Source organism: Xenopus laevis, chromosome 2L (genome assembly GCF_017654675.1).
Source record: "Xenopus laevis strain J_2021 chromosome 2L, Xenopus_laevis_v10.1, whole genome shotgun sequence".
Lineage (NCBI taxonomy): Eukaryota > Metazoa > Chordata > Amphibia > Anura > Pipidae > Xenopus > Xenopus laevis.
This window is the reverse complement of record NC_054373.1, coordinates 126664342-126688674: the sequence shown is the minus strand read 5'-3', so window position 1 is coordinate 126688674 and position 24333 is coordinate 126664342. Positions and strand designations below refer to the sequence as shown.

General features: G+C 37.1%; 1 protein-coding gene across 15 annotated transcripts in view; it reads left to right on the top strand.

Moving 5' to 3' along the window:
- LOC108708479 (muscleblind-like protein 2) overlaps nucleotides 1-24333 on the top strand; it is a 105126-nt gene that overhangs the window by 36934 nt on the left and 43859 nt on the right. For 13 of the 15 annotated variants that reach the window (XM_041582417.1, XM_041582413.1, XM_041582421.1 and 10 more), the window contains exon 2: nucleotides 22711-23500. In XM_041582417.1, the coding sequence (XP_041438351.1) occupies nucleotides 23327-23500 (174 nt within the window). In that variant the 5' untranslated portion in view covers nucleotides 22711-23326. Of the gene's footprint in view, nucleotides 1-6709; nucleotides 6922-16817; nucleotides 16840-22710; nucleotides 23501-24333 lie in introns of those variants that run through there. The other 2 variants (XM_041582414.1, XM_041582415.1) reach the window with 2 other exon arrangements.

Below are 24333 nucleotides of genomic sequence, written 5' to 3'. Positions count from 1 at the left end.
CTCTGAATTACAGGAAGGCCATCTTCCATAAACACCATATTATCTAAATAATCCAAAAAGGATTTCCTGTTTCTCTGTAATAATAAAACCGTACCTTGTACTTGATCCAAAGTAAGATATACTGTAATTCATCTTTATTGAAAGCTAAACCAGTCTATTGGGTTTTCTTCATTAATTTAATGTTAACATGATTTAAGGTATGAAAATCCAAATTACGGAAATATCCGTTATCTGGAAAACCCCAGGTCCCAAGCATTCTGCATAACAGGTCCTATTTCTACTGTATAAATGGTGAGCTACTTTTTAAATATTTATGTGTAAATTTGTACTGTGGACTTAATTATGGTATTTCTAAAGGTTTTAATATTAAATTGAATGTATTTATTTAATAGAGAGAGATTTAATCAAGTTATTATTTTTCTTTCCCCTTCCGCCATCCCTGTTAATTGGGAGAAGGGCATGCTTACCTCCACCCTCTGTAATTTCACCTCCCAAGTCCTGGGATTTGGGGAAGAGATGTTTTTATGATCTATGAATATATGAATATCTGCCTTACTGTTCCTCTTTTATCAATTATATCATTATACCAAGGTTTAGTGACTGTAATGTGTTTATTTTATGTTAATATATTAATGGTGGAAAAGTTCTTATTTTAATCTACTTTGCATTACTTTTGAACCATTGTGCAGTTGATTCACATATAGGGGCCGATTCACTAACTTTGAGTGAAGGATTCGAAGTAAAAAAACTTCGAATTTCGAAGTGTTTTTTGGGCTACTTCGACCATCGAATGGGCTACTACGACCTTCGACTACGACTTTGAATCGAAGGAATCGAACTAAAAATCGTTTGACTATTCGACCATTCGATAGTCGAAGTACTGTATCTTTAAGAAAAATCTTCGACCCCCTAGTTCGCCATCTAAAAGCTACCGAAGTCAATGTTAGCCTATGGGGAAGGTCCCCATAGGCTTTCCTAAGTTTTTTTGATCGAAGGATATTCGATCGTATTCGATCGTTGGATTTAAATCCTTCGAATCGTTCGATTCGAAGGATTTAATTGTTCGATCGAAGGAATAATCGCTCTATTTGCGCTAAAATCCTTCGACTTCGATATTCGATGTTGAAGGACTTTAATTCCCAGTCGAATATCGAGGGTTAATTAACCCTCGATATTCGACCCTTTGTGAATCGGCCCCAAAATGTAAAATCAAAGAACAAGCCAGTTTGACTTGCAGTTTTATTGACAAGGCAGTTGATAAATATGCCAAAATGGGAATGCGTGCAATAATGCTACCTGATGTATGCTACATGTCCGTTCGTAAATCCTCTTAATACATTGTTAGGACTATTTTTCAGGAAAGCAAAGAAGCATTGTCTACAAATCTCTCTCTAGCATCTGACCTTCTTTTTGGCCTTTCCTAGGGGCGTAACTTCAGAGGACGCAAACTCTGCTGTTGTAGATGGACTCCAAGTGTGTACAGGGCCCAAAAAAGTCGTAACAACCAAATTCTATATATACTGTATATCAGTAGACTAGAACAGCATACAATTGTTTAGGGGTCCTGAATTAAGTTTTCTGTGGGGTCCATTGACATCTAGTTACATCAATGGACCATCCCCCAGTCTTCTGATTTTAATTCACTCGAGGTAGGATGGAGCTATAGAGTTTTGGAACCTACAATTTCTTTTCATCCATGGTCAATAAAGAATCGAAAATGAAATTTAATCTAGCACTTCCAATTTGTTGATGCTAATATGGAGAAAAGAAATATAATATATACCATTCTGTCTGGGGCAAGAGCACCTGTAGTGCTCATAAACAGATGATGTTGCTGCCTTTAGCAGGTAATCAATATGGCAGCTCCACAACATATATAGACATTTTGCAGTGAACAAAGTTGAGTGTGGTCTTTGGTTGAAAATGGTTACTTTTGTATTAAAAACATCTTAAAATTATGTCCCAGACTTTCCCTGAACTCTGCTTATTACTGGTTTAAAATAATGGATTACTCATTTTGAAAATACCTTTAAATGGGTAAGTCACTATACTGTAAGTAGTTAGCCTTCTCAAATGCTCTTAACTCCAGGATATTTTCCAGACACTGAAGCAATCCAAATCCTTTAAAAGGCAGGCACTTGCATTTTGCCAAGTGCCTTCTTATTGCCAGCAGTGTTAGTCAGCCTTAATACATTTAGCACTCATACCATGTTCTGTAGGCCTCGCAGATGGCTTCTGACCACTTGGATGTTTAATAGACATTCGGCAGGTGCACTTATGATTTATATGAATGCTAATTTGTTGAAAGTGAAAGTCGTATCTAAGCTCATCAATCATTTTTGGGATTGTTTCTAAATATACTTTATGATGGTAAAAATATACAGCAACTTATAACAAACAACTGGTGGGAGATAGTTCTTCAAAAAAGTAACCAATATCTGCCTTTTCCATGTATATTGCAAACAAGATGTATTGACAGACATTTATAATGCATCATTAATAGTGCAGGTAACTTTGTAAGCTTTTCTATTCATATATATTAGATTTTTTATTTATTTATTTATTAATATATAGAGAGCAAGAGAGAGAGAGAGCGAATGAATAAAAAGCTCTTTTTAATTAGGATTCTGTTTTCAGCCAGACCCAGACGTGCTAAATTAACTGCAAAAGTGCTAATAAGGTGAATAAACTAATATATGATTTTTACAAATAAGATATGTCTAGAAATTTGGAATTTCCCCTCACATCAAAAATGCCATAAATTATTATAAAAATGGAGTGTAGATTAGAAAAAAGAACACAGGTTTCTTTTATGAAACTGTGTATCATTATTTCATTATTGATGACAACATTCCAGAGGCAAAAGTCAGCGTGTAGATTGCAAAAACATGTTTGCTTCTATCAAGGCAAAATAAAAATACTTTTGTAACTAACATCTAACTGTTGCTGCAATAGTTTATTTGTTCGTTTGTTATCCACATTCCCCACAAGCCGTATCGTTCTATAAGCAATGAAACAAAATACTTTTTTTTTTTAATCTACCAAAATGTTTATTATGCAAATTACCGATTAAACACAACCACTGTAACCTTGTCCTGCAGTAACCACTGCATTACATATACTCACAGATCCATCTGCTCATGAAATGTATTTACCAAATGTATTTGTAGAAATTATGAGCCATTTACTGCATGTCCAATACGCATTTGTACCTAGAGATATTATGTTTGTATAAGAAGACTAGTTAATCACATTGAGTCTAACAAACTACATATGCAGTGAATATGTGTGTGTGTACAGTACGTATGTTTATCTTGGGAATAATGTACCACATCTTGTAAAATATAAGGATTTAAAATATAATTCACAGGTCATAGAACTCTAGTGTGACTTCAACAACTGTCAACCTGGCATTACGTGCTGTCAGAGGATGAATGTGGCTCCCGAAACTTTTTAGTGCTTAGTGACGTTAGTGTAAGTGACACATTCACAACTGCACTTCTGAAGCAATGAATGCCCCCCTGTGCTATTGCACATCCCACTGATGACTCCATTGGACACTTAGTACATGTGTAACCCTTTCAACACCCCTTTGTTACACTCCACTTGTGGTGCTTACCTGATGGCACGGGATAAACCTGAGCCACTCCGCAGTGGTATATTACATAAAAAAACAATGTTTTTGATCAGCGCCTAAAGCAACCGGAGAGCGTAAAAAACAAACAAAAACAGAAAATATGGTGTAGTATTTTTGAAACACCCAGTGTTTGGAAAGATGAAGTGGATTTCTATATAAGCTTTCCTCTAACTTGATCCTTCCTCCAGTGTCACATACATTTGGCTTTATGTGCTTTCCCAGAGGGCACCTTCACCAACTTTGGATTATCACATGTAGTTATGGTACTCGTATATCCTTCTCTTTTCCCCAAACGGTACAGTAGTCAGTATCCTCCCCCGATCAATATTCAGGCTCCAAAACAGGGGTATAAACAGATCATAGTGTAATATCGTTTTATTAAGAAATTGTTAAAAAGTTAAAATTCGACTCACATGTTACATGAGTTAAAAATCATGTATAAGCTTGATAAAGGCCCCTGTGAGGCCCGAAACATTGCCCTTTGTCTACTTGAATTGGAGCCAATAAATGTCACGAATATAAACACATTCATCTTGTCAGTGTGCCGCAGTGCTTTGGACTTTGCAAGTGTATTCCCTACTGTTTATAAGCATTTGTTTTACAGATTTATCATAGTTCTTTTGTATTATATAGTAAATAAAGTACCCCCTATTGTAAAATATGTCACAATACACGGAGTTCCATTTCATGGTACTCTGAGGTATATAATTTAAGCATATAATTTACTGGATATTCAGGGCTTTTATATATACTCACACATCTTGCATGTAACTTCATAATAAACAATGTCAGCCAGAAATATTCATGAAAGCAAGTATTTCTTCTTGGAATTGATGTAAGCAAATGCTGGGATGTTGTGATGCTCTGCCTAAAGTGGTGCTCCCTGGGTTCTTGTGGAATATTGTAAAAAGATGAACATATTTAGTAGTCCTAACAAATTTCTTACCTGGCTAGTTAGGGCCAGATATTGCACAAAATTTCTATTTCTGGGTAGGGACTGAACCTAATGAACTGTGTGTGAAATTGGGTCAGATTTGGTATGATTGTGTGTAAGTGGGTGTGGTCTATCTTAAAATATTACCAATTATAAATATAAAAAACAATTTTTTAACCTCAATTATTTCAATGTGCTTTTTTGTTACATATTACAGAAATTAGCAATCATTTCATGTTTTCCGCCGTGCCCCTTTGCTTCTGCAGAGCTGATGGAATGTTACATGTCAAAGAGGGTTTTGAGTCAAGAAAGTGGGAAAAGCTCTGCCTAAAGCTGGCCATAGACGCAAAGATCCAATCGTATGAATCCTCGATTCATGCGATTTTCAAACCGCGTGTGGAGAGTCCTATATAGTCTGTGCAATGTTACTTTTCTGCTGTACCTATTCCACCACAGCATGAGCCATTGAGCCAATTTTTGATAGCGGTAACCAATACTCTCCATTATAGGGGTAAATTTATCAAAGAGTGAAGTTCCGCCACTAGAGTGAAATTCTGCAGCTCTCCATTCATTTCTATGGGATTTTGAAAGGCTTTTTTTATCAATGGGTGAAAGTGAAATTTCACCCTTTGATAAATACGCCTTTAAAAAACCCATAGAAATGAATGGGAAGTGGCGGAATTTCACTCTAGTGGCGGAACTTCACTATTAACTTCACTCTTTGATAAATTTACCCCATATTGTTATTACTACCAGTGCTGTATAGTAAATGGGCATATATAATAATTTTTTCTGGGGCACAGTGTTGCTGCTTGTGGATCCCGAGGCTTGAGAAACCAGGAAGCGTGCAAATGTACTCCAGCAGTGCAGGAACGTATATGAAGCTGTGAGAGGAAATTCTATTTGATAGTATATAATAGACATACAAAAATACAACCAATACAAGAAGTAGAGCGGGCCCTGCTTAGCAAAGCTTGTGGTTATATTATTTGTGTACAGAAAGAGACAGCTGCTAAATCACTGGAGAGGGAATGAGTCAGTTTGAGATGAATGATTCAGATTACAGATACTTTATATTAACATTTACCTGCTGAGTATATCCATTTTATTGATATTCTGCATGCATCTACCAGATGTTATTGAACGGCACAGTAAACTCTGAAAGCATGCTGGGAGTTGAAGTTAAACAGCAGTGCACAAGCAGCAGGTTTAAGATAACCTTGTGATTATTTCCCCACTCCTCCTTAGCAACAGCCTTTCAAAGAGATCCCCGGGTGTATAGGACAATTCCCTCTTCAAGTACATCTGATAAAAAACAGCCTCAACAATTTATTTATCTAGGCACTGATTCCCCTGCAATAATATTCACTTCATGCAGATGTAGTCCTGTAAACTGGTGCCAGCACTTTGCTGTTCCACCTTCTGCAGGGGAGGGTAAGGTGCAGAGCACAGGTTACAGCATAGCAGATTTGGGCTGGGTACAAGCAATTCCCAACCATTCACACTAGCAACCTGTGGGATAGATAAGATCCGTTGGATAAGCAGAAATATAGAATATTGTCTCTTGCTCAGTGTCTGTTTGGAATGAGATTAAAAATGAAGCAGTTGCGGTCAATGTGCTGGGACAGCAAGCACAGCAATGCAGGAAAGGCGCATTTAGACACACCGCAACCACTACAATGCAGAAAAGCAAGATGCACTATATATATATATATATATATATATATATATATATATATATATATAGATCTATATATATATTTCACATGCACCTGGTCTAGAAATGTAGCAGGTTAGCAGTAGTTGAAATGGCAGTATTGCTGTAGCCAATTATTATCTTGAGTATTGTAAGATTAGAAAAGCCAATAGCAGGATCTGGCAGAGGGCAAAACAATGAAGGGATGCAGATGCTATCTCCTGATCCTTATGTGGTTGACACTGAGCCTCTGTGAAGGAAATTCCTTTTCCATCAGTATGGATGCAATGTTGTTTTTTGCACATTACTGCTGCTGTACTCCAGTGCCAATCATTGTGCTCCAGCCAATGCTCACAGGCCAGCGATTACAATCCTGCCTGCTATTGGTGACTGTGGGGTGGGTGTAACCGGGAGGGGAGGGCTGCAGTATTCTGTCGACAGTGCTCTAGCCATCTCTCTCTCTGCTTCATCATCTGATGGGAAAATCCCCTGGAAGGGCAAATCTTCTCTGTGTGCCAAAATAGGGAGAAGAGCAGGACGCTATAGTTATCACTGTGCTGCAAATTATAATCCACTTGTGAATTGGCAAAGAAGTGATACTGTGCGCAGGAGCCGCCGATACAGAGCAATAAGAAACAGCCAGAACTGAACAAGGTAAGAGGCTCCTAAATACATCTGAATGCAAGAAGAGTTTGCTGCAGTCTGCTGCATACAGTGTGGTGCTTACAGGAGTATCGTAGTGCAGACGGGAACACAGCAGGAGGCATTCTGATCTGCAAGATACTATGTCTCCAATCACTTCAGGTTACTATTGTGTAATTGTCTAAATTAATTCTTGTATTCAAACCATTTTACTGCATTACTTCCATAGGCCATCAGTATGTTTACGCTACATATTGCCCACGATGCAGTGGTAGCACACTTTATTGCCTAGATACTCAAGATAAAGGTGCTTCAGTTTTATAACACATAATTATCCCTCATAACTACTATAAATAGGTTTTCATGAACACCCCAGGGTAAAATTGGGCTGTTACGTTATACAGAATCTGTATCGTTTCTCTCTGTATATATATTATGGAGATATCAGCATTGCCTCTACTGTACAACCATATCACTATTATCGTCAGTAATTGATAGCAGTTCTGTTTATCAAAGCCTTTTAATATTTCACGTTCACAACTGGTATCAGAATATATATTGGATTTGAGAGGATAACAACGCCTACTGTAATTATGCCACATTCATGCAATATTAATGAGAACACACAGCCAGCAGAATAAATTAATGAGAACAGATATTTTTTTATACGCATTGCTTTTACTCTACAGGTCTCTTTCAAGTTTCTGGCTTACAGCCCTAGCCAGATACAAGGTTGTTTCATTTCAATTCCTCTAGCATGACAACAGCAAATAGCATGTTTAGAACACTTGCTGCCGTTCCTGTGTCCTGTCAGGTGCTGGGCTGGGCACGGTGGGTGATAGGCCCCAAACCTATGCACTGATACTGGTTTTCTCTAACGTGCTGAGTATAGATAGAAAGGAAAAGTACATTCATATTTATTGATTGGGTAGCTCATTGGGTAAGCTGAAAGAAATGAAAAGCTCAAAATAATCCTCATACTGTAAATCAGGCACGTGCAACCTGTCGCTTTCCAGCTGTTAAAATTAAATCAGGTATTGGTGAATGCTGGGGGGTGTAGTTATTTATGTAGTATTTTATATTTATGTTAGAAATAGGTGCAGAGTTTTCTATCAGCCCTATCCCCAGTGGAGTTTATAATCTAAGGTGCCTATAACACGCATGCAATAGGGTCGGTTTCATCATAGGCCGGTAAAACTGATGGCTGATCCCAATGTTATTAATAGGGAAAAAAGGGGAAAAAAGAAAAAACCCTACTTGTAGATAGTGGCCAGTTTGGGACTGAACTGAGAACTCTAGCACCTTAAAGGGGTTGTTCACGTTTAGTATGATGTAGATAGTCATATTCTTAAGGTGGCCATACACGGGCCGATAAAAGCTGCCAACAGACCATGTCGGCAGCTTATTGGCCCGTGTATGGGGGCCCCCGACGGGCTTCCCCGATCGAGATCTGGCCGAAAGTCGGCCAGATCTCGATCGGATGGGATTAAAAATCCCGTCGGATCGCGGCCGCATCTGTTCGTTGATGCGGTCCCGCGATCCGACCGCCCGTTTGGTGAACGCTAGGATCCGATCGTTGGGCCCTAGGGCCCACGATCGGATCAGCCCGATATTGCCCACCTCAAGGTGGGCATATCGGAGGGAGATCCGCTCGTTTGGCGACATCGCCAAACGAGCGGATCTATCCGTGTATGGCCACCTTTAGTCAATTTGCAATAGGTTTTCATTTTTAATTACTTGGGGTTTTTCAGTTACTGTATTTAGCTTTTTATTCAGCAGCTCTCCAGTTTGTAATTTCAGCTATCTGGTTGCTATGATACAAATTAACTTAGCATCCATGCACTGATTTGAATAAGAGACTGGGAAATGAATAGGAGAGGTCTGAATAGAAAGATGAGTAGCAAAAAGTTGCAAGAACAATGCATTTGTGACCTTACAGAGCATTTGTTTTTAGATGGGGGCAGTGACCCCCATTTCAAAGCTGGAAAGAGTCAGAAGAAGGCAAATAATTTAAAAACAATAAAAAATAAATAGTGACAACCAATTTAAAAGTTGTTTAGAATTGGCCATTTTATGACATACTAAAAATTAGATTTTAAAAGTGAATCACTCCTTTAAGGCTCAGCCACTGACCCAACTGTGCCTCTTATAGTTCAGCAGTAATTGGAATGTGTTAGTGTTCATATGTTTTGTACAGATATGGGATCCATTATCCGGAAACCTGTTATCCAGAAAGCTCCTAATTACAGAAAGGCCATCTCCCATAGACTCCATTATAATCAAATAATCCAAATTTTTTTTTAATTTTTTTTTTCTTTCTCTATAATAATAAAACAGTAGCTTGTACTTGATTAATCCTTATTGGAAGCAAAACCAGCCTATTTAATGTTTATATGATTTTATAGCAGACTTAAGATACGAAGATCCAGATTACGGAAAGACCCCTTATCCGGAAACCCCCCTGGGTTCAGCCTCAGCTCTATCCCCCAGTATTTGTTAGGAGGATGCTGCAGTTGAATAACAGCTGGATGATTGCAGCTAAAACTTTGGAGATCCCTTGTTTAGATGCTGTCACTCTGATTTCCCATCTTCTATCTAATGTACACTCTTTACTGCAGTTTGTAACGTAGTAATGTAACGTTGTAATAGGGAGCACTTGTGACTGCAGCAACTCTGCAGTTTACAATCCTCAATTAGTATACCAGTATTCACTTAAGGACAATGTCCAACAGAGCAGTTCTCAAACCCCCCTCTCTCTGATGACAAAATTTTTGATTCAGAGGAATGGATATCACTTCACCTTCAATGCACTTTACATATGGCAGTCAGGCAGGAAAATACATTTTCCCCATAATTATGCTTAGATTGAGCACACAAAGTGTTTTAGTGTGTGGCGGATCACATTTTTTGGATCATAAGGTTTTTTTGGGTTCTTTGTTGGCCAGAGGGAGACAATATCCCATGAGCAACAAAGGGTCCTGTCTGTCAGTGCCCTTACTCAATTCAAAGGAATATTTAGGTTCAACTCATTCATTTTGACAATGTTAATAATGGCTTAATTGTAATTTTGTTTAAAATTGTAACTTGTCAGGGTGGTTGCAAGAATACTTCTGTGCATTAACATTTTAAACTAAGATGGTTTGGGCTATACCAGTTTTAATTTTTCTTGTCCTTGTGGCTGTGCTGTACACCAGACCGGATGCTATAGATGCAACCCATTTTTAAAGATTTTATTGATGCAGCTTGTCCTTTGTACTAAGTTTGAAAATGTATTGAATGCTTCAAGGACGCCCTTATGCTGTAGTGCCAATACTCTTCTCATTTCACGGGTGAGCAGCCTTCATTTTTATTTTACAGTACTGTTATCATTTGTTGCAGGGTGGTAAACATCATAAGAGAGTATGGCATGTAGTTATTTAAATTTTTAAGGCTGATCTTCAAAGGGTATTTCCAGATAAATATTTAATTTTATGTTCCATTTTGTTCTTTTTCCCCAAAACTATTTCAAATTTGCCACCTGCTGATTTGTCATACTTGACGTTCAAGGACCAAATTTATATTAATTTAATTTTGTTATGCAAAGAAGTTATAGAAGCCGTTGATCTGACTGAGGTCATAAAATTCCTTTGGAGGGCCACATACATCCAATGGGCCTACACTACAAGATTTTTAGAACAAATCCCAAGCAGTGTATATCACTTTCTTTGAACTTTAAAAGGGGAGTATACTGACTTGTTTAACATTAGTCAATTAATGAGGTTTGAATTGTACATACCATTTGACTAGTGTTTTAATCACAAAAAGGTGACTGTTGGCTTACAGATACCGAGGAGTCCTTATACAAGGAGATTCCGCAAGGACCAAACTTGGAGACGCTTCAGTTTCCATGTTTGCCGTATTTTTCTCAAGAAATAACAAAAAACATAGATTTATTTTTGCTTAAAATAAAGACAAAATGTATTGTGAGCACATGCTCTATTCTTTGAGCTAGGGTTACCACCTTTTAAAATATGCAGTCTGAAAAGAGCACTAAATGTGTTAGGCGGCTGTGATGTTGGCCATTACCAGTTAATTTGTAATAATGCCCCTCCCCCCGGTCTTGGCAGGTGTTTTACCGACTAGGGCAGTAAAATACCAGCTGAATGGTAAACCTAATTTGAGCTCATGTTGATCACCAGGGAATACGCCTTTCAACTATCTTTGGAGTTATAATTGAAACATCACAGTGAATTGTCCTTTAAAGGGAGTCATAGGCAAGAAGTATAATTCACAGGAGCATTGCTTTGCATGATAGCAATAAAGTTACATGAAACTCCACCAACAAATTAAATCATAGTGTTCCTATTGCATAGGGACATAGTAGTATTACTCTTTCCTACAGTATGTGTTTGTTTTTTATTACCTCTGAGGAGCATATATACTGTTTATGAACAGTCAACCCAACAGTTGTATATGGGCATATTTCCCAAGTCATATTTGTAAACATATAGCTGTATTTACTCTGGATTTCTGGCAGCTGTTTTCAGAACTGTTTTAAGATGACTCTTTATCACATGCATGGACGCAGTTCTTGTTCAAGCCCAATTATAAAGCAGTTTGAACTGCTTTATAATTGTCCCTTTTGTTATATATGTGTAGTCTCCCAAAGCCATCAAGTAACCCTCATGGTCTAAAGCACAGACGTACGTGGAAGTGGGCATTATTTGGGGCAAATCTGGGGCCTTTGAGACATAACTATACCTCACCTTGTAAACTGAAGCTGTGGCCTGTTTATAATTGGGAGTACTGGGAAGTACATTCCATATTACAGTTCTATTTGTTGAGAGCTAAAAAGAGAGTGTGAACATATTACATGTATGACCTTGCTATTTTATGTAAATAAATGCATGCTTTCACAATCCTGCTTCTCACCTATACACTAAATAATGTATGAACAGAGAAGAGCAGAAACAAGTATTGCTGTGGGGCATGATTACACTGACCAGCCGTTTCTGATGTGTATGGAATTGTGTGCAGTGGAATGTAGATAAAGCTTTTGCACAATGTGTTTTCAGGCATTTGGGTAACCACTAGGGTCATACAACATACAACTCAAATGTAGATTTAAAGATGAAAAAAATGCTTCAGAGCAGTGTGTATAATTCAGAACAAAAACTCTGTGTAGTGTGTGAAGTGTCACATAGCATACCTCCCAACTGTCCAGATTTTGACAGCTCAACCCTGCAGTCCTGGATTGTTACTGAAATGTCCCAACTTTCTCTTTGATCTCCTGCACTGAATAGCCAGAAAAAGATACAAAGTTTCTGACATAATTGGTTTTTGTAAGAGCCCTGAACAGCTACCAGGTGCGCTTGGATACATTTGTAACAATTTAAGATAAGCAGGTATCTTGGGGAAACTGACTTGCAGCTTAAAGGGCAATTCACCTTCATTAGCAAAACTGTAAAAACACAGAAAAACCACAGAAATGTGTTCAAACTTTCATAACCTGCCAAATTTTGTAAAATGAACATGGTAATTAGGGGGTGTGGCCACAAAAATGGGCATGGTCAAAATTTTTTGCCATGCAACGAGCGCCAAATCTTTTTGTCCCTCTTTGTATTTCAAAAATGTTGGGTGGTATGCATAGAGCCATTGCCAGCATCACTTTGGCAAGGCTTGAAAGAATTCCCAAGCCCTTCCTGTCTACAATTTCCACTGTTCAGATTACAGGGAAGTGGCCCTTTCCCGCAGCACCTGAAGACAACACTGCACCTTGCTTCTTGATATTTGCGGTCTTGCAATGACAATTCTTTACTTTTTTTTCTTGATACATGTCCCAGTCAGTCTATTTGCTGTGGGTTAGATGTGTCCAATTCAGCACATAAATATTATCTTGTTTAAGGCTATATGTATTGATCAAATAGTACAAGTAAGTACTGTGAAGCTAACATTTTTCCAATAACTTAAATCACGGAAAACAGAAATAGAGAAAATGTGAAAATGCCAGACTCTGACTATTTTTAAAATAGCATAAAGCTCCCCATAGACGCAACGATTCTTCTTGCCAAACGACCGATTTTAGGGAAGCCCAACCAATCCTTCGAAATTATCGTGTGGTTAGTGGGATTCGAACGATTGTACATTTTAAGATTTTTCGGCCGACATCTGTCAGGAAATTGATCGGCCAGGTCAAAAAATCTTTGTCGGTCCCAGTGCAATCTATCTATGTTTGCAGGGCCAAGCAGCTCCCCTTTGTTTTCCTGGCAAATTGGTCTTTTTAGTTGATGGTAAATTCGTACGATCGTTTTGAGAAGATCGTGGTCTCACTATCAGGATCTGATCTTTTAAAAATCTCAACATCTATGGCCAGCTTTAGTTTCAAAATCAGAATATCTCATCAAATTGATTCAAACAGTGCTCCAGACGTGCCATTTTGTAATGCAGACACACAATCACATTTCTGCCTGCAGTCTCTAGGAAAAAAAAAGATGCTGGGTGCTCACATAGCTTCAATCTCTAATCTCTTTAAGAGCATAGGTAGTGGATCATCTTGGATGGAGCTGGTGAGGATTACCACTCAGACGTGACAAACAAAACAATTTGCATGTATGAACATTTATTCTAGATGTGACTTCACACCTGTTGCTGTTCCATTTGAACACATCTGTGTGCTGTGCTATCTTTTCAGTTGTCAGTCTCATGCTATTGGTGTCCATCTGCATTTGCCTCAAGAACATATCAATGCCCTCACTGGCTGAAGGTCTCTTTTAGCCTTGCCCACTTTAATGTTTAGGTACTTAAAAATGATTAAACTAAGAGTTCATACACCAGTGAACACACTTTAAAAAGTTCATTAGTTCAAAAAGTTCAAATTGGCACCTGGTGTGGGCTAAGCTGTTATAGCCCAATTAAGGAAAAGCTGTTCTGGCTTTCTAGACCTCTAATGTGTCCTACAGGCTTTTGACTCATAATTAACTTCAGTAAAACTAGCTATCCATGTAGCATGGATCTTTACTTGATTCGCCTGTGTCAAATTTAGTCTTAAAAAACCCACAAATATATATTTGCCTTTATTCATATGAGATGGTAACATGCTACTATAATTAACTATATTATAAGTTAGCAGTTATCCAGCAGCGATTCAATAAATATAGACTCGTTCAATGTTGGTTCTAGTGCAGCAGCCATAAATGTTCTGTTACAAACTCTTTTCTCGGTTACATTTTTTATTACATTGAACTCTTGCACATTGGTGTAGAGAAGTAGTCATTGGATTCTAGAAATTAGGCCTTACTGCCACATTCATTTACCCGATATTAAAAAAAAAAAAAAAATTATAGCTCTTTACTAAAAACTGAGATACATGCTTCCCATTGCACTCCTGATATCTCAAGTATTCAATTGATTTAAAGTACATTGTTACCTCATTCTAAATACGTTGGATGTCCTATAAATCTTCTTATATAAACACCCTTTGCTAAATTGAATTGTTTAATATTGTACGACTGTGTTCATACTCCTGTTTTATTATTTGTGATGTGCCATGTGTGGTGTTTAGCAGGCCTGGCGCTCCATATTATATGCTGGCATCTTTCCCAGATTAGGAAACTGGTGACATGCCACTTCACTCATTGATATGGCTGGATATAACTGGGTGGAACCTTACTAGACTGAGAGTGTGGGGCTAGTTTTCAAATTGTTCATGTCTGAGGGCTGTGTTGTAAGTGATATCTCTGCAGACTAATAAAAAATCTTAAATCGTATGTGAATTACAAAACTAAATTATATGTTGGCATACTTTAATGCAGGGGTACCCAAGAGGTAGATCGGGATCAACCAGTAGACCTTTAGCTGGGGATCAGTAGATCTCAAGACACTGTTAACAGCTTGACTAAATTACCCTTCTTTTTTACTCTTTTCATTCAGATATTTATTATGTTATGGTTACATAAGAAATAGTTGTTTGTAAAATATAGCAATATACATTTTCTCATAAATCAATAATAATGTTTTATGGATGTAGATCATAATGGGACATCATCATTAAAAGTAGACGTTGCATTAATAAAGTATGGGCACTCCTACTTTAATGGTTATTATGAACACTTGAATCATCTATGGGAAATATTGGATTATAACAAAACTTGCAAAATGAAAAGGCTCTACTTTATCATCTGCCGTGTCTATTTTTGTTCTTAATCTATAGGACTAAAGCTCCTCAGCTCTGGTTCACGGTTCTTTATTGTCCCATGCAATAACTAGCAGCTGAACTGAGCTTTCAAATCCCACCTTGTGAAGAAGTCTTCATTAATTTCTCCTTAACTCAGCAGTTCATTTCCCTTCAAAAGCTCATGTCTCACTCTTAATCCGCATACGTAGAAGACTGATACGGATAAGTGACCCGCTCATTTTCTTCACTGGAACAAAAGTGACCTACACTGATTAATGTGCTCTCTACACATATGGATATATATGGACCAATACAAGTATTAGAATCATATCTTAGAATCATATCTGTAATCCCTTATTGAACCTTATGTAAACCCTACTTATTGAATGTTTGTTAAGCATAGATATATAATTTTTTCCTTAAAATAAAGTGACTTTAGGAGTGTTATTTATTAAGGTTCGAGTTGAGTTTTCCAATTTTTATTGTCATTTGTAGGTGTTTATGTATATTTTATTATCCTATTGCACAGCACAGCATTTGTATTGGTCATCATTTGTAGGCGTTTATATATTTTATTATACTATTGCACAGAACAGCATTTGTACTGGTCTGTGTGTGTGTGTATGGATTTATTCATTTTATTATGCTATTTTGTACAGCACAGCATGTTATTCTGGCTCTTAATGGTAACAATCAAACTAAAATTCAATAATGTTGTTTGGTGGATGGTATACTTATGAGTAAGCCTTTTAACAAGCTAAATGTTGTGTGGAGGGGGGTATATTCAGTTCAGCTAATTAAAAAGGCAGTGCAACTGTAACCTAATTTTTAAGTTAGCTGACAGCATTCTATTCTGGTACGTCTGTTGGGGCTTTCAGCAAATGAGAGCTGTGAACACTGGGATAACATCACAAGGGAGAATTTTTTTCACAGTATCTTTGATTTTGTCACTAGATTCGCACCAACTATATTGCTGCTCCATAAATGATTATCAAGACCGTGAAAATCATTAGTGTGATGAACTGCGAAAAAAGAATGTATACAAGGTTTTATTTTAAAAGAATCTGAAAATGTTTGCAGGCAAAAGCTGTATAATCATGTTGTCTCTTTATTTGAATCTGAGCAATTCATAAATACAGTAAATGTGGTTATATCTGTTTTTATAAAAAAAAAAAGTAATGCCTGATCATTTTGCTATGCCATGCTATGTCAGTGATTTTTTTATACAGTGGGCCAATGATTTCACATTTTGGGGGCCAAATTATTGTAAAATAATGGTGTGTGAAGTCCTTGAGAATTCTAAGGGTCATACAATTCTGTGAAAGGGCAACAAGTGTTAAAATAAGAATAATCCAGTTTCACATTCCTTCTTTTTTTTCTGGTTTCTGGGGTCACTGACCCTAACAACTGCATAGCATTTTAAATTCCAAGTTGGAGACAGCAGAAAATTATTCAAAATCTGCAAACCATAGATCAATTCCAAAGCTGCTTAGAGTACATTAATTTGCAAAGTACTGAAAGCTAATTAATATTAATAAAGATAAATTAAGATAAAACTTTCTATTACTATTATTGTCATTATTACTTCAATAATTAATCTGTCAAAACCTAAAAAGCTCAGTGCATACGTTTATTGTCCAGTTATCGGTAGGCTTTTACTGTGTACGGTCTTATAAGACAGATAGAGATGACTCTTTTGGGACCTGTTGCCATATTGTAATGTTTCTATTTTTACAGAATTTGTGGATAGTACAGAAGAGATCATCATGTAAGAACAGGTGAAATATTATTGATATTTACTTGTACTTCCTGAAGTGCAGTACAGGATCTATTCTAGATCTGTTATTTGGAATGCTTGGGACCTGGGGGTTTTCTGGATAAGGAAACTTTTGTTAAAGGTAAACTATACCCCCAAAATTAATACTTAAGCAACAGATAGTTTATATCATATTAAGTGGCATATTAAAGAATCTTATAAAACTGGAATATGTATTTAAGTAAATATTGCCCTTTTACATCTCCTGCCTTGAACCACCATTTTGTGATGGTCTGTGTGCGGCCTCAGAGATCACCTGACCAGAAATACTACAACTCTAACTGGAAGAAGTGTTGAAGCAAAACACACAACTCTATCTGTTAATTGGCTCATGTGACCTAAGAAGTATAGTTGGTTTGATTTGCTTGTTTGCATAGTGAATCGTACAATCCCAGGGGATGGCCCCTATTTTTTTTTTTAATTTTCTATTTATAATTACCAAATAGCACATACTACTAAAAAAGTATATTTTTATGAAAATGGTTTATTTACATGAAGCAGGGTTTTACATATGAGCTGTTTTATGCTATATCTTTTTATAGAGACCTACACTGTTTAGGGGGTATAGTTTTCCTTTACTTTAAGTCTGCAAAATACCTTAATTGCAAACTACTGTTTTAGTATTACAGAGAAAAAAAATCCATTTTAAAAAGTAAAATGATCTGGTTTAAATCCCACAATTGGATGTTTTCTAAATAAAGGGTTTCTGGATAAGGGATCCCATACTTTTATTTCAATATTGTCTATACAAAAGATAGATAACCTGTCAGTCAGCTGAGGATTTATGTTGGAGCATGGCTAATGAGAACATTATACAAGTGAACTTGAGGCATATTTAAGTGTGAAAATAGAGTTTTTCATTCTCAATTTTACAAATGTATGTATGTATATTTTTATTTGTATAGCTCTCATTGAGGGCAAAGCATTGTACAGCAAAACAATAAAATAGTAGTAACAAACAAGGGGCATTGAAATAAAAAGTATCAATAAGTGCATTATTAGAAATACAATTCACATAAATATAAAATACAATTACAATGCAGATTAAGTAAACAAAAGGCTAGAGGACCCTGCCCCGTAGGGCTCACAGTCTAAATAGGAGGGTAACATACAGACACAATTCAGGGGTATTAAGTTGCTGTAAGTTACAGTTTGTTACACTGTTATATAAGTCCACAGTTCTCCCTTGTATGTGATTTTTATGGAGATGTTTGATAAAGTGAAATAAATGGGTAACTCTCGCATTTACCCATTCATAAATATGTCCCTAAAAATTCCACAGAAGTAGCAGAATTTCACTTTTCACTTTCACTGTAAATAGCCTGTGCAAAAGAAAAAATCTTTCCAATATATTTAACCAAAAATGTAATGTATAAAGGCTGGAGTGAGGGATGTGACATGGGCCTTAGTGCTGTTTGTTCCTGAAGTAGCTCTCCACCCCTTTACTGCAGGTTAATGTTAAAAGCTGAGATTAAGTATAGAGAAGCATTGTAACTAGATCTAACAATTATATACTTAAATTGATTGCGCAAGGTGTCTCTCCAATTTGAAATGGCCTAATTGGAGGTGTCCACATATACTTTTCAAAATTTCAACAAAACCAGATGGGACTTATCCTCCAATAGTATGGGCCCAATTATTTGCAAAATACACACATAATCGTATTAAGGAGTAAAGATAAAAGGCAATATTTATTTAACTACCATGCCACAGATACTTAAAACCATTTAAAATAAATAAAAAACAGCGCTGCGCTGGGTTCAGGGATCCCTTTAACCCCAAATAACCACTTATAAAGAGGACTCCTCTATGTAGGATTTGGTGGAAATTTGATTATGTCTAGGTGGCTCAACAGCCAGTATTCCAATCAAGCGTTAGTAGATACACATGTAAATCCAATTGTTCATGTGAGGGAACGAAAGTGCATCCTTATAATTCACATCCGCAAGATATTGCAGAGAAGAAAATCCTGGTTATATAACACTGAATAGCGTGCTGCAGCTTAGTGAAGGTTACTATCTCCCGCGGGTACAATAGTCCCCGTGATGGTTTGCGGTGCAAAGCCAGTATATCAGGTTTAATGTCTTTGCGGGTAACTGGATTTGCCAATGTCTACTGTCCCATCCATATATTTACAGCCGCCTATTGCTCTCAGTGGCCAGCTGAGAGGTTGCGGCTTCGTGATACTGCGATCACTGACAGTCACCGTATTGTGCCAGCCCAGGTGTAACAGTTATCCCGGCTATCACCAGACCCGAAAATAAAGGTATACAGACCACGTGTCTTTGAGAGTTTTTCACCCGATAATTTCCGCGTTCCATCAACTGGCAGGAGATCTTCTGTCTGCGCACTTAAGTTCCCAAAATAGGGGAGCAGGGTATCCCAAACGACTCAGTGTCAGCGCTGTGCCTCGACAGCTGTTTCGCCACTCAACGTGGCTTTGTCAAGAGACCGAAAGGGTGGATATGACGTCGTTTTATCTTTGCCATCACATGTTCAAAGTGGGTGGTCTTTTGTGTAAGCCGCTTCCCACACATAAGAAGGATATAGTAATATCAATATGAACAATTGTATCATTTTCACTTCCCATAATCGTGGTTATGTAACCCTTTGGTATTATCTCAGTAGAATATATTTAAAGGATCAACCAAATAGGTATCAAATGAGAAGAGAGGACTCGCGGCTTCACTTTTGCTGTGATGGAAACATCAATATCAACTTGTGGCATGGTTACACAATACTATATTTCAAAAATTTGTAAGATTAATCACTATTGCTTATTTTTAACTATCATCCCATTTAATCGATATATAATTATAAACTTATATCAGAATAAGAAATAAGAGAGAAAAAGAGAAAAAAATGAAAAGAAAATCAAAAGGTAGAACTACAACTCTCACCAACACAAAATTTTATTTTTTTGAAATAGTCTAAAAAAGCGGGGCCAATCAAGGGACTATTGTTATGACCATTCCTTCATTTATTTATAAAGGCCTGAAAATTCAATTGGCCATTGAGTCCGAACTCTGACTTATAAGTATTAAGCTTAAATATCCAACTGGTCTCTAGTTGGAGCAACCTGTTATCTAGGTCACCGCCCCTTACATCACTATGCAGACGGTCAATGCCCTGAAAATAAGACCCCATATGTTTGCCATTGTGAATGCAATAAATGTGTTTGGCAATAGATGACAATAAATTGCAATTATTAATATCTCGCATATGTTCATATATGCGTCTTTTCAGCGGCCTCTTTGTTTTTCCTATGTATTTGCTCCCACAGTGGCAAGTAAACATGTAGATCACGTAAGTCGTAGTACAACATATATAATGATACATGTTGTATTTTACTCTTCCATTGCTAAAATCCCTAGATGTCCTCATATATTGACACTGTTCACAGGCCCCACACTTATAGCTACCTACTGTTTTGCAACACGCTGTTTTCGAATGTTCGAAAACAGCGTGTTGCAAAACAGTAGGTAGCTATAAGTGTGGGGCCTGTGAACAGTGTCAATATATGAGGACATCTAGGGATTTTAGCAATGGAAGAGTAAAATACAACATGTATCATTATATATGTTGTACTACGACTTACGTGATCTACATGTTTACTTGCCACTGTGGGAGCAAATACATAGGAAAAACAAAGAGGCCGCTGAAAAGACGCATATATGAACATATGCGAGATATTAATAATTGCAATTTATTGTCATCTATTGCCAAACACATTTATTGCATTCACAATGGCAAACATATGGGGTCTTATTTTCAGGGCATTGACCGTCTGCATAGTGATGTAAGGGGCGGTGACCTAGATAACAGGTTGCTCCAACTAGAGACCAGTTGGATATTTAAGCTTAATACTTATAAGTCAGAGTTCGGACTCAATGGCCAATTGAATTTTCAGGCCTTTATAAATAAATGAAGGAATGGTCATAACAATAGTCCCTTGATTGGCCCCGCTTTTTTAGACTATTTCAAAAAAATAAAATTTTGTGTTGGTGAGAGTTGTAGTTCTACCTTTTGATTTTCTTTTCATTTTTTTCTCTTTTTCTCTCTTATTTCTTATTCTGATATAAGTTTATAATTATATATCGATTAAATGGGATGATAGTTAAAAATAAGCAATAGTGATTAATCTTACAAATTTTTGAAATATAGTATTGTGTAACCATGCCACAAGTTGATATTGATGTTTCCATCACAGCAAAAGTGAAGCCGCGAGTCCTCTCTTCTCATTTGATACCTATTTGGTTGATCCTTTAAATATATTCTACTGAGATAATACCAAAGGGTTACATAACCACGATTATGGGAAGTGAAAATGATACAATTGTTCATATTGATATTACTATATCCTTCTTATGTGTGGGAAGCGGCTTACACAAAAGACCACCCACTTTGAACATGTGATGGCAAAGATAAAACGACGTCATATCCACCCTTTCGGTCTCTTGACAAAGCCACGTTGAGTGGCGAAACAGCTGTCGAGGCACAGCGCTGACACTGAGTCGTTTGGGATACCCTGCTCCCCTATTTTGGGAACTTAAGTGCGCAGACAGAAGATCTCCTGCCAGTTGATGGAACGCGGAAATTATCGGGTGAAAAACTCTCAAAGACACGTGGTCTGTATACCTTTATTTTCGGGTCTGGTGATAGCCGGGATAACTGTTACACCTGGGCTGGCACAATACGGTGACTGTCAGTGATCGCAGTATCACGAAGCCGCAACCTCTCAGCTGGCCACTGAGAGCAATAGGCGGCTGTAAATATATGGATGGGACAGTAGACATTGGCAAATCCAGTTACCCGCAAAGACATTAAACCTGATATACTGGCTTTGCACCGCAAACCATCACGGGGACTATTGTACCCGCGGGAGATAGTAACCTTCACTAAGCTGCAGCACGCTATTCAGTGTTATATAACCAGGATTTTCTTCTCTGCAATATCTTGCGGATGTGAATTATAAGGATGCACTTTCGTTCCCTCACATGAACAATTGGATTTACATGTGTATCTACTAACGCTTGATTGGAATACTGGCTGTTGAGCCACCTAGACATAATCAAATTTCCACCAAATCCTACATAGAGGAGTCCTCTTTATAAGTGGTTATTTGGGGTTAAAGGGATCCCTGAACCCAGCGCAGCGCTGTTTTTTATTTATTTTAAATGGTTTTAAGTATCTGTGGCATGGTAGTTAAATAAATATTGCCTTTTATCTTTACTCCTTAATACGATTATGTGTGTATTTTGCAAATAATTGGGCCCATACTATTGGAGGATAAGTCCCATCTGGTTTTGTTGAAATTTAGATCTAACAATCTTGCTTGGCAACTTGTGTTTATGCTGTTTTGTGATTGTCTCTTTGTGCTTATCAGATGAAACCATAAATAAGTATTATGACTTCTGCTATCTAAACTGATCATTGCCTTGTTTTAGATGAGTATTTCTAAATACTGCATAATACATGTACAGCAGTTAGTCAACATTAAGAAGGAACCATTTGAAAGGTAGAAATGTATGCTTATGTAAAATTTGAAGTGTTGTACAAAAGGTACAAATCAGAATTGAATTGTCTAATTATTGTTTCTTCCACTCTCATCTACACTCTTTCTGAGTCACTCCCATCTCCTGGAGTATTGCTGCAATATGTGTTTCTTTTGGTTATTTTTCTCTCTCATATCTTTCCAAGCAAGGCAAATGTTTATTTCTTCTGAATTAGAATGCAGCTCCTTAATATCACACAGCTTCTTTTAAAGGGCACTTTGTACTCATTTTGGTTTGAGATTTTATTAAGTAGACTTTTTCTTTTTTCGTTTTGCTAGGTTTACTTGAAAAGTGCCTTCTGTAAAGTCACTTTTGCCAGAAAGTACTAAAGCAGGCCATCTGTTTTTTCAAGGCTTTCTGCTTGCCAAACACACCGGATCCTGCTCTGAAGTGTGACTTCATCTACCATGTCTTTACTTGCCAATAACTCAACATGAAATGGAATGAGCCTCAGCGAAGAAAAGAGATCCTAACCGCACCATTTGTGTGAATTTCCCAAAAGGCTGACACAGTTTTTGCCAACCTCAAATAAAGAGAAACTTTGTCTTGAGTCAAAGAATACATTACCGAGACGGTGCAGTTAATTTGGAGTAACTTCATGGAAAGTAGTCGTCAGCAAATAGTCCAGCCATCCTGACATTTCCAGTTGCTGAGTATTAAGAGCATGTTGTTTTTAAAGCCAGATTTTTTTAGTGGGCAGCCTGATTTATGAGTAACTTTGTGCTGATTAATAGGCTTTTTCTTATGGTGCTTCAAGTGCCTTGGACTCCATTCAGCAGTTTAACGCCCGAACATTTTATTATTTTTCTTTTATTGCCAAAGTTTTTAAACAGATTAACTGGCATTTGAACAGTTACTGAGAAGGCGTTCCATTTTTTTCTGTTTTCCCCAATCATGGCTTTGAATGTAGCTCCTGTAAGAGACACAAAATGGCTTACATTGGAGGTGTGCAGACAGTTTCAGAGGGGGACTTGTTCAAGGTCTGATGAGGAATGTAAATTTGCACATCCACCCAAAAGTTGTCAGGTTGAAAATGGACGAGTCATTGCCTGCTTTGATTCCCTCAAGGTAAGTAACAAGCCTTAATAATTTTAGGGATATTTTAACTGTGTATGAGAAAATGCGTTGGTCAACATGTGTTATTTGCTGTCTGTGGAGTTTTCATTGACAGTATGAATGTATTTATTGCAATTGTCACATTCATTCACTGCAAAGAAATATATACAGCAGAACATGGGATCCAGTTCTCAGGAAGAGGATAGTAATAGTAAGGATAATCATTTTTTACCACATTTTTATTTATTTAGCTTTAAACAAAGGGGGTTTCCACCAAAAACTGAAAGAAACTGAATTATAATTCTTGGAAGCTTTCCAATATATAAGTTTTAAAGCTGTTAAATTACTATTTGTAAATTAAGTTATTTGCAAATATAATTACTATTAACAGTACACAGAAAGTTTGAATCGCAGTAGGTGCCAATATGTTAGGAAACCCTAGTGAATCCAGTTGTTACCGTCCTGCCGTCTACTGTCCACAGGGGAATAAAGTAGGGTAGCAACACACCACCATTTTACCTTTCATAGTTGTCCCTAGGGCTGACTTAAGTGTCTTTTTATGAACAGTCTCATTTTCATTGTTTTAGTGGTTTTTGAAACCACAACTAAACTCACAAACTACAAATGTTGTGAGATTTATTTAAAAAATCTAAATGGAAAACAATGCTGAAAGATGCACTAAAAAATATGAATACCTCAAACAACTCTAAAAAAATTAAGTTTTTCAGACAATTCCTAGCGAAAAAAAACCCCCAAAAAACCTGTAAAAGTCTTAATTTATTTAGAGGGTTCAAAAGGATCAGCGTAGCTCCCATTCACATTGACTTCTATAGGACCTTTTCACT